This window comes from Camelus ferus, chromosome 9 (genome assembly GCF_009834535.1).
Source record: "Camelus ferus isolate YT-003-E chromosome 9, BCGSAC_Cfer_1.0, whole genome shotgun sequence".
Classification (NCBI taxonomy): Eukaryota; Metazoa; Chordata; class Mammalia; order Artiodactyla; family Camelidae; genus Camelus; species Camelus ferus.
This window is the reverse complement of record NC_045704.1, coordinates 15,306,388-15,317,341: the sequence shown is the minus strand read 5'-3', so window position 1 is coordinate 15,317,341 and position 10,954 is coordinate 15,306,388. Positions and strand designations below refer to the sequence as shown.

Here is a 10,954-nt window from a genome sequence, read left to right as displayed (position 1 = left end):
GTTGTGTGTGTGTGGGTGAGCATGTGTTTGCTGGCCCTGGTGTGCTTCTGTCACTTTTACGTGCAGGTGTGTGGGAGAGGAGGTGGGTCCTCCTTCCAGGCGCTGGAGGCTTCTGGGGGCCTCTGGGTTTGGGGTCTGGGTATTTCTATCCTTCCAGGTCTCTTCCTAGGCTCTGGGTCTGAGATCTGTGGCTCAGATGTCCTGCGGGTATAGCTCTCTGGGAAAGACAATTGTGTTCTTCACACTCTGTCATTTAACAGTGAAAACTGAGAACCAAAACCAGAAGGGGCTGGGGCAGGGCCAGGCTGGAGCCGGTGTCTTTTCCTCGGTTTACCTTTGCCTTTCTTGGTCGTAGTCACTCTAGCCACTTAATCATTTATTTAGTCAGTCAGTCATTCAAAGACCAAAGGCTGTCTCTTAATCCACATGTGTGTGTGTGCACGTGTGTGTGTGAGAGAGGGGGAGAGAGAGAGAGAGAGAAATGTTTCTCCCAGTTCCTGAGTGTCCATCTTTCTCTTTGTCTCTTAATGTCATTTTTCTCAGTGTCATTCTGTCCCTCTCTTGCCTTTATTCTCTGTTCCTTGGTTTTGGGGAAGACACTCGCTCAGTCTCTGTGCGTCTGCCTCATACGCTCTGCCTCGCTCTCTCTCTCATTCTCTCCAGTGCTTTGACTCTGTCCCTCCCTCTCTGGGCCTCTGGATCACTCGCTCCTTCTCTTGGGGGCTCTGACTCTTCCTCTCTTGGGGTTCACCTCCCCCTACCCCCCAAATCCTTTGGCTCTATGGCCTCTCTCCTCCTCCCGCCTCCCTCTCCCGGCTCCCTGAGTTTCCGCCTCTACCTGCTACCTGGCAGGCCAGGCCCTCTATTTCTGTCGCCGCGCCCGCCCTGCCGGCTGCGTGTCACCCCCGCCCCCTGCCGTGCTGGCTCCCCGTCAGCCGTCCCACCAGCCTCGCTGTCCCGGGCAGGCCGGGGAATTCCTCCTGGTTCCTGGAAAAAACAACTGGGGCCGAGAGAAAGGCCCTCAGTCTCCCCGGGTGCCCGCCCCCCTCCCTCGGGCCTGGGGGTCTCTCCCGGAGTCGGCCGGCCCGAGGCAGGAAGCCCTGCGGTTTCTGGCTTCTCCCAGGCGGCCTCCGGATCTGGCCCCCGCCCCCCGGCCAACAGCCCAAATATTATTCCGCAGGAGGAGTCGGTGGCGGCGGGAGGAGGCCCAGGCTGAAAGAGGCTTTCAGGGCGGCCAGGCCTGGGGCTTCCTGTCCCCAGGCTCAGGCCTCAGGCCGCCCCAGTGGGGACCTCAGGTGGCCGGAGGGGCGGGTGTTGTTGTAGGGTCCTGGGGGGAGGGTGGGGCCATCCGTCAGGGTGTCTGGTGGCCACCGGCTCGGCTGGCGTGGGCAGGTGTGACCCCCACCCCAGGGACAGCCGGCTGGTGGCCAGCATGGAAAAGTACCACAGTCAGACATGGGACGCATGGACAGACATGAGGACGCTAGGGATCAGGGATGGAGGGCCAGCCATGGGGACACAGAGAAGCATGAGCTGGGCCAGATGGACCTGGACACAGCTTGTGGGCTTTAGGTGACGTAGTCCAAGGGAGGGGCCCGTGGGTGGGGATGCAGAGGCCAAGGCAGGGTCCCAGCTGTGGGCAGAGGGCCATCTACATCAGAAGAGATGAGACGATAATGACGATGAAAAAGAAAATAATGGCTGCTGGGGCTTCCCATGTGTCTGGCATCATGTAAGCCCCTGACAGAACTAAGTGACCCCATCCTTCCCCCCACTCATTTTATTATCGGGGAAACTGAGGCATGAAGCGGTGAAGTGACTTGCTCAAGGTCACACAAGGAGTGAGTGAGGGAGCTCAGACTTGAACCCAAGCCCAGAGCCAGGGCCTGAACCAGGACGCTATTCTAGAGCACGGGAGGAGCAGCAGGGTAGGGCCCTGGGAGTAATCAAGCTCTCCCTCAAGTCACCTCCACTCACACCCGGCTACAGGAGGACGAGGGGGCACCCCAGAAGCCAGCAAGCCTCTGTCACTGTGTACCTTGGGGTCAGCGTGTCAATGTCACAGGCTTATGTGCTACTCCATGGTTTGTCTCCGTCAGCGTGAGTGGGTGTCGTGTGCGCCTGTGTTTCTTGTCACTGGGTTTCTGTAGGTGTTTCTGTGCTTGTGTCTCTGTGTATGTGTGTATGTCAGTGTCATTGTCTTCCATGTGTCACTGTGTCTCTAAGCCTCACACTATGTTTGCCCCTCATTGTGTCCTGGGCTCTGTCACTGCCGTGTGTCTGTCACTGTGTCTATTACAGTGGGTCTCTGTCACTAGGTCCTGTGGGTCTGTTTATGTCTCAGACACTCTTGGTCTGCCTATATCTGTCCCTGTGTGTCACCGCGTCTGTCCCCCTATGTGTCACCATCTCCCCAGGTGTCACTGTGGCGTGTGTTACTCACCACCCAGGCCACAGGTGGGCGTGTCGGGCCCACTGGTGCCCAGAGCTGGGGCCCTGCCCATCCCACCCTTGCCTGCCATGGGCCAGGCTGGACGCCTGTTTGCAATGCCTGCCCCAGGTAAACACCAAGATCCGGAACCCAAGGGCCACCTCCCTCACCTCCGCTCCCTGCCCCTTAGCCTGCCCCGGACTGGGTTGGACCAGAGCCCCACAGGCGGGGCCCCGACACTGGAGACGTGCCCTGACCCTCCCCCACCCGTGGTCACTAGCCTCCCAAGCCCCCAGCCTTGGCCTGGAGCCGCCTGCCTGCCTGCCTGCTGCTCTTTCTCTCTGTCCCCATCTGGGGGTCTGCTGGCCTGTTTCTTTCTGTCCCTCCTTTCTCTCCCTTCGGTTTCTGGGGCTCTGCCTTTCTCTGGAATGACCCTTGTCTTTATTCTGTCACTGTCCCTCTACCTGTGACTTTTTCCTGTCTTCTCTCCGGGAACTTCAATCTCTCCATTTTCTTGATCTGTCTCCACTGGGTCAGCTTACTCTTTCTGCCACTTGGTGTCTAACGCCGGGTTGCAATCTGCCCGGTCTCTTTTTGTTTCTCTCTTGCCCTTTGTAAGTTTCTCTCTCGTCTTCTGTCACTGTGTCCCTCTCTGCTGGAGCCTCTCAGTCTTGGCCACTATCTCTGTGTGTCTTGGGGCCCCCAGCCCCCGACAGAAGCAGACCTCTGCCGTGCTGGGGTTCTCGGGGAAGTGTGTGGCCCCCAGCCTCCCGCCCCAGCGCACTGGTATATATATAAAGGCATATGGACATATTATTTATATCTGTACCCGGGGGCAGGAGGGGCAGACACTGGGGCCTTTGTGTAGCCACTGCCCGCTGCCTGCCCGCCCGCCACTCCTCTCCCTTCGTCCCTGCCGCCCGCCCGCCCCCACTCCCCCCACACAGAAAGGTTCCTGTGGGGCCTGCCAGCTTCCTCTGCCTGAGGTGTGAGTGGGCACACCACGGGCAAGGCGGGCAGGGGGGCCTGGGGGATTTTTCCAGCTCCAGGGCAGCCTTCCGGGTGGGGAGGGCTCTGGAAGGAATGGGACTTCTCAGCTGGACTGCTGTCTGTCTGTCTGTCTGCCTCTGCTGTTCCTGGGCATCCCTGCGGCCTTACCTGGCTTCTCCCTGGGAATCTGTCCATCTATCTCATGTCATTCTGTTTCTCTGTTTATTTGGGTCTTAGTCATTCATGCACACTCTGTCGTTGGGCATATATACGAAGCCCTCTGCTGAGCCCTGGAGACACAATGATGAACGATATGCTGTCCATCCCAACTGATTCTTTGCTATTTCTGTCTCATTTGCTCCATCCCTTCTCTCAGTGCTTGAAACCCTCTACCTATTCCCATTAAAACAAAATCCAAAATCCTTACCATGGTCTACAGGGCCCCCCATACTCCCTGACTGTCCCTCTGACCTCATTCCTATGACTCCCCTTTGCCCAGCTGCACTAGCCACCTGGCTGTTTCTGGAATGAACCAAGCAGGCTCCCACCTCAGGGCCTTTGCATGTGCTATTCCTGCAGATGGCCCCGGGCTCGCTCCCTCACCTCCTTCATTTTTACCATCATCTCAGAGAGCTCTTCCCTACTTCCCACTTTAAAATACCAACCTCCATCGTTTTATCTCTCCTTTCCCTGGTTTCTTTTTTCTTCTTAGGACTTACTGCTCCATGACTGTACAAATGATGGACATTTTATGCATCTGTATCTCCCACCTGAACGTCAGCTCCTTGAGAGTAGGGGCTGCATCCCGTTCCCTGTTGTATCCACAGCAGGTACTGCGGTGCTTGTCACCCTGCAGAGGCTGAATAGATATCTGTTGAAGGAGTCCATTCATCTATACATCCTTTATACCTGCCAGTGCAGGGCAATGCTGGGGACACAGTGGTAACTGAGACAGCCCCAGCCCCACCCTTAGGGGCTCACAGTCCAGTACCCAGAGAATGATTTAGAATGCTCAGGGCTGTGATAGGGGAGTTGAGGGCCTGTGGGAGCCCAGAAATGGCACCTGACACAGACGGAGGTCAAGAAGGACTTCCTGGAGGAGGCGTCAGCTGAGTTGAAACCTGGAGAGTAAGGAGTGAGCCAGATTTTGCCATGGGGACCAAGTGACCAGGGCAGATTCAGCCCTGCCCTTCACACAGCTCTGTTCTCTCCCTCTGTCGCACAGAACTTTTGAGTTTGAAGATGTATTTACTTGAAACCTGTACCTTTCCCTGATTTCACAGCCTCCCTCCCTCCCTCCGAGTCTCAGGCTCCCTTCTCTCTCCTTCTGTGTCTCTATTGTTGGCATTTCATCAGTGTATCTCAGCCTCTCCACCCACCTGGATATTTCTCTTAATTCTCTCCTCTGAACGTTCGTCTCTCTATTTCTACCTCATCTCCCTCATCTCCGGGGGTCTCTCCATCTCTCCGTGTCTCTCTCTGGGTCTCTGTCTTCCCTCTTTCAGTGAGCTGGCCTCTCTTTACATCTCCCTCCCCACCTCTGCTGTCTCCATCTGTCCTTGGGTCTCTCTCCACGTCTCTCTCTCCTTCTATGAAGCCTCTTCACCTACTCACGGATCCCCAAATCAGTCCTGAACCCCTCCACTCTGGCCCCACCCTGGCACTGGATCAAGAGGGGGAGCTGATTCAGCCCCCCACACCCACACAGTTCAGTCCGTCTGCTCTGTTAATAGTTAACCCAACTTCTATCTAGAATACACACCAGCCAGGCTGGGGGTGACTCCCCTGCCCCCCACCCACCCAACAGCTGTTCTTAAAGGACCAGGTGTCCTCCGCAGCTATTTAGCCCCAACTGGGGCACAGGGCCCTGGTGTCTGGAGGCTTCCAGCTCTGAAGATGGGGGAAGGGAAGCTACCCAGTACTTGGCCTGCAGAGCTGGGTCAGGGGAGGCCACAAGACTGCCCAGGAGGGGTGCCCAGGCATGGAGCTCCATCCAGCGTCTCCCATGCTCTGGGCTTATCGCCTGGTGTATTTAATCAGGGGTGGTTTTCCCAGCCCTGCCCAGAGCCCAGGCTGGCAGTGCCAGGGGTGACAGAACACCTGAGACCTGATGGCTTGGGGAGGGGATGGGACCCCTCAGTCCAAGAAATAAGGGTCCTCCAGATGTGGAGGACAAAGCCCCAGGGTCCCTAATATTTGGGAGTCAGGACATGAGGGTCTGCAGGATGTGTGGGTGGGACACCTGGGTAACCAGGAGGATGGTTCAGGACGTTAAGGTCTTCTAGATTTAGGTGATGTAACACCTGGGTTCCCAAGACCTGGGGGAACCTAGGGTCTCAGAGCCGTGTGACAGGGTTGTGCAGTGGCAGGACACACGGTCATTCCCCACCTCTCTGTCCATCCGCTGGCCTTTGCGCCCAGAGTTCCCCCTTCCCGGAATCTCCACTTCAGGGTCGCGGGGAAGGCCGCCCGGGTGGGGGCTGGGCTCTGGGGGCCGCCCCCTCCCCTTAACCCCTGCTTTGCCGCAGCCCGCTTAGGCCCCGCCCCGTGACGCCAGCGAGCAGGAAGTCCTGGTTAATGATCATACCACCGGGACAGGTGCGGGACAAGGCCGCGCACATCAGAGGCGGCCGCGGGGGGAGTGCCTTTTACCCTGCCAGTCACGGTGTGTGTCCTAGGCCGGCCGCCGTTGAGGCTGGTCTCCAGAGCTGGGCGCGCAGTTCAGGGCCACCACCAGAGGCGAGCAGGTACCTGGTTTCCAGGGACCCTGTTGGTTACTTCCTGAGGTAAATTTCTTCTTTCCTCGGGCAGTCCCTTCAGCAATCTAGCCTAATTCTCTCCCTGCCCAGAACTCACTGCCCATCCCTTCTGGGAAGCCTCCTGATGCCTCTTTCCCCTCCCCTGGTGGGCACTGAGTCTCCCATATTCTGGGTAGATACAGCGGATGGGCCGGAAGGGAAACCTAATTCCCGAGCTTGGCTGTGGCTCCCATGCAAGAGCCATCCCCACTCTGAGTCTCAGTTCTGTCACCTGGAAAACGGGCTGACGGCCTGAACGCCTGACCAGTGGCCAGGCAGTTGTAGACAGCCAGCGGGCGCACCTGAGCGAAGGGCGCCACCTGGCGGCTACGATGCAACGTCCTCTCCCTCGCAGGATCAGTTCAGTCCCAAAGGGGGCGCAGCATCTCACACAACTAAGGGACCAAGAAGGAAAAACCCATCTTTCGGTTTATTGAAGGAGGAAAAGAGGGTAAGAGGGGGGAGGCAATAAAATGCTTTTGCTTCGTTTATAAAGAGCGAGATTTCAGGAGGCCCCTTCTCAAGGAGGAGGGGGGCACCTCTCCCCCAACTACAAGCAGCAGCAAAGCCAAGCCAAGGAGGGGAGAGGGAAACTGGAGGGGTCAAGGGACCCCAAACACCCCCTCAGACAGAAACCCCCACAAGCTTTCTCCCCCCACCCTCAATGCATCTACCCCAGGGGACCCATCTGGGATAAGGAAGTGGGTATGTACACAGGTAGGGGAAGCACTGGGCTGGGTGGGGGAGGGAATAATTTATCCGCAGCAGCGGTGGGTGGCAAGGGGGATGGGTGGGCAGTAGACTGGTGGCAGTGGTGGCCTAGGGGTCCCGTTCTTTCTTAACCTTGATGTCTCCAGCAAGGATGGTGGCGATCTCACCCTGCATGAAGGCCCAGGGGACAGAGGAGCCCACTAGCGGGCACTTGTCGCCACTAGGGCAGTACACCTCCCCAGCAGGACCCTGTGCCTTGATGAACTCCCGTGAGCAGGGAAAGCAAAACTTGTGTCCGGGCACTGAGGGGCACTGGACGAAGTGGGTGTCTTCCAGCCGCTCTCGGCATAGGGTACAGCACAAGGGGGCCCCAGGGGTCGCCCCGGTGCCGCTACCACCCCCGCTAACCGCTTCCGCCCCTGCTGTGGGGCTAACTTCTGCCTCACCGTTGCGGGCCACTAGACGATGCTGGACTGGAGGCTGGGCCGTGGAGGAGGCTGCGGGGCTGGCACCCCCTGCACGCACAGGGCCCCCACCCCCGCCAGGGTCCTTGGGGGAGTGGCCCAGGGCCTCGGCCACGTTCTTCAGGGCGGCGATAGGTGAGGGCACACCCGGAGTATCAGCGGAGTACGGGCCACCAGGTGCCACCCAGTGCCGCTGCTGCTGCTCCTCGGTGGTCATCTTCCCAGCCGCCTCGCCCTCGGGCTCAGGAGACGCCTTGCGACGGCGTGGTGTGGGCGCCAGGTTCCGGGATGGGGCTCGTGGAGGTGGGCCACATAGAGCTGCAGGGGCTGGCTCTGGGTACTGCTGGGGCAGGGCCTCGGCGGGAGCTGGCTCTCGGAAGCTGCGGACACCATCGGTTAGCAGCTCCCCCAACTGGCGCCATTCCCCCGAGCCGTGCCGGCGTTCATATTCGAGGTACTTGAAGCCTGATGAGGCCAGTGCCTTGCCCGGCTCCCGCAGAGCATCATGAAACATCTGACGAGCCACGGCCAGGACTCCTGCATACACGTTGCCAGAACCACAGGGGTATTCGGTGAAGAGCTTCAGCTCGAACTCGTAGCCTGGCGGGCGGGCAGTAGCATCGAAGGCGAACACCCGCCCCACCAGCCCGTGATCCTTCTTGAAGCGGACATTGAAAGGGGCGCAGGCAGACAGCGCCAGCAGCTGTTCCCGCACAGCTTTGGGGCGCCCGTGCCATTCCTCTGCCCGGCCCCTCATGGCCTCGTTCAGTTCTGCCAGACAGTCCGCATTCCTCTGCTGCTTCTCCTTCTCGAAATCGGAGCCGAAGGCTGGACGGGCAGGACTCAAGCCGGGTGCCAGCGTCAGGCCTCGGCTTCCCAGGCCAGACACCGCAGCTGCCAGCAGCCCGGGGGGCATCAAGCCAGGCATGGAGCCAAGGAGGGCCCTTCGCGCCCCCTCCGCCACAGCCTCCTCGCGGCCCAGCCCATTAGCCAGGCGAGAACCCAGAGTGTACTCCAGGGCGGGAGAGGGCAAGGGGAGGCGGCCCGACGATGTGGCCCTGTCATAGCGGTCCTGGCCCGAGACAGCGCCGCCTGTCCCCGACGGCTGGGGCTGGGCCTGTGGAGGCGGCAACTGAGGCCCCTGTGCGGTGGCGGCAGCGAGGTCCTTAGTGGCCGGGTGTTTGAGGGCCGGGGGCCCGGGTGAGCGGCCCTCGGGGAGCACGTGGCTGCGCTTGAGCTGGCGGGCGGCATCGATGAGCAGCTCGATGCGATCTGCGCCCTCGAAGTTCACGCAGCCACGGCACACGGCCTCACTGAAGTCCCACACCATGGCCCACGGCATCTTAGGCAGGTCGCACAGGTAGCACCACTGGCGGCGAGACGCCTGCACCGACGCCATAGCCCCCGCGCGCGCGCCTCCGGGCCCCCGCGTTCCAACCGCCGCAGACGTTCGATTCTAGCCGCCGACGTTCGATTCGTGTCCCCAGGACCGCGCGAGCCACGGTCGGGCCTCAGGCTCGGCCTCCCCGCGGATCCAGGCCCGGCCCCCCTTCCCCGCCCCCTGGGCCCTAAGCCTTTTTCCTCACTCCCGCCTCCTTGAAAAGGCAGGCAGAGGCACGTCGGCGCCTCCGCCCGGTCAGGGTTCCAGGCCGCGGCGCACAGCTCGGGCCCCGCGATGGGCCGCGGGCGCCGCCGCCGCCTCGGGCTCCCGCCGCTCCCGCCACCGCCGCCGCAACGGCCGCCGCCGCCGCCGCCGCCGCCGCCGCCTCCTCCACAGCCTTCTGCCCCAGAGGCCGCTTCGCAGGGAAAGTTACATAACGCGCCTGCAAAGCCTTCTGGGAAACGTAGTCCCGCCGGGACTGGTTCTTAAAGGGGACTGCAGGCGTCAGAGGAAGGTGGGAGCTCGCCGGCTCTCCACTGCGCAACCTTTTCTACCACTCCTAGCCGCGGGGCAGGGAGTTTGGCTGGCTCCTAGCTGCTCGAGCACAAGGGGAGAGGGTGGGGATGTGATACAAATGGTGAGAGCCACCACGGATTTCGAATTTGTAGCGGGTGGACAGGCTTCCGGGCATCCAGTTTCTGCTCCGACTTGCTGTGTAGCTTAAGCAAAAGTCTTGCCCTCTCTGAGGCTCAGTTCCCCGCCCTTCAAAGGTGGGCCAGTGACTGGTCACAAAGGCAGCAACGGAGGGGCCTTGATTGGACGGTTTCAGAGTAAGGGGACGGGAAGCTGACAACTTACTTTTGGGGAGGGCTGTCCACTTGGCATTTCGTCTTGCCCAGGATCTTGGATATCAGCCTCTGACTGAGGCGGGCAACAGCCGGACAAAGGAGAAGACTGACGGTCTCTGCCTCAGTTGCCTTATCTGCCAAAGGGAGTGGTCGAGCGCCCCCAGGTCTGTTCCAGTTCTGCCTGTGCGCTCTGGTCTTAAAAGGGTTACACTGTCGGTTTCTGCCCCCACCACCAAACTTCACTACAATTCCCAAAATGCTCTGCGGGGCGAACAAACTGACGCACTTCCGCTGTCTGGGAGGTTGGGGGAGGCCTTCCCGGTTCCCGCTGTCTGTTCTTACCCCCCCACCACCTTAATCTCAGGGGGGGGTCTTTCCGTGTTTTCCAAGCATCTGGTTGAGCGTATCCTCACCCTCTACGGCTCACTAATTTGGGGGAAGGGAAGGAGGACAGAGATGGCAAGAGTTGGGGGGCATAGTTTCTGGGGAGACCCGGAGCCAGACCGCCTTTCTCCAGTCTTGAGTGTTTGCTACCTGATAGGCCCAAGCAGGCTTTGGTGACCTCCATGGTTTTGTTTTTTGTTTTTTCCTTCCCGGCGACGAGAACAGACAGCGCGGGGCAGGTTTGGGGAGGGGTCATGTGGAGGAAAGATAATTCCAACCCACACCAGCCTCTTCCTTTCTCTAGGCCTGGGCCCATAGTAAGCATTCAAAAATATTTGAATGACTTGCCAGAGTTACATCTATTAGTGCTTTTCAAACTAATCGGGGGTTGCTTGCCTCCACTCTCCCTCATCCCACTGCAACCATAGCAGGTCTGATTTTGTTACCCAGTCTTCAGTCTCAATTTTAACACCTGTATTATTTTAACATTTTTCTTAAAGTCGACTCCCGTGGGGAAAAAAAGACTATTTACTTTTGCCTCATCCTCAGCAGTAGTATGTGCATAGTCATGGGTTTTTATGTACTAGATACACATTTTTTAAAAAAATAAGTTAAAACTACACACATATAGAACCATTAAAAAGGCCATCCATGTATTACCTAAAATTGGCTTTCGGCCATTCTTTAGTAAACATGAGTAGGAGTCAGGAGTTCTGGCCAGAGGCTGGCTTCAGGTGGACTGGACTGGCCCCTGACAAATGTAGGGTAAGTCCTTAAACTTCTCAGGAAAAAGTGGAGACCCTCTAGAATCTGCTTTTCATTGCCTACCTTTAGGTTAAAATGCAAACATGCATATAAACGCTTAGCATAGGGCCTGGCCCATAAGAGGAGCACCATAAATGAAAGCTGTTTTTAACCTCCCATTACTTGGAAGATTCAACCTCTCT

The 10,954-nt window shown here is 58.7% G+C and overlaps 1 protein-coding gene across 1 annotated transcript; it reads right to left on the bottom strand.

Moving 5' to 3' along the window:
- Positions 1 to 6,633: 6,633 nt before the first annotated feature.
- IRF2BP1 (interferon regulatory factor 2 binding protein 1) lies at positions 6,634 to 9,194 on the bottom strand. Its single transcript, XM_032485752.1, has one exon. The coding sequence runs from the start codon at positions 8,791 to 8,793 to the stop codon at positions 7,039 to 7,041; it is 1,755 nt and encodes a 584-aa protein (XP_032341643.1). The 5' UTR covers positions 8,794 to 9,194; the 3' UTR covers positions 6,634 to 7,038.
- Positions 9,195 to 10,954: the final 1,760 nt, after the last annotated feature.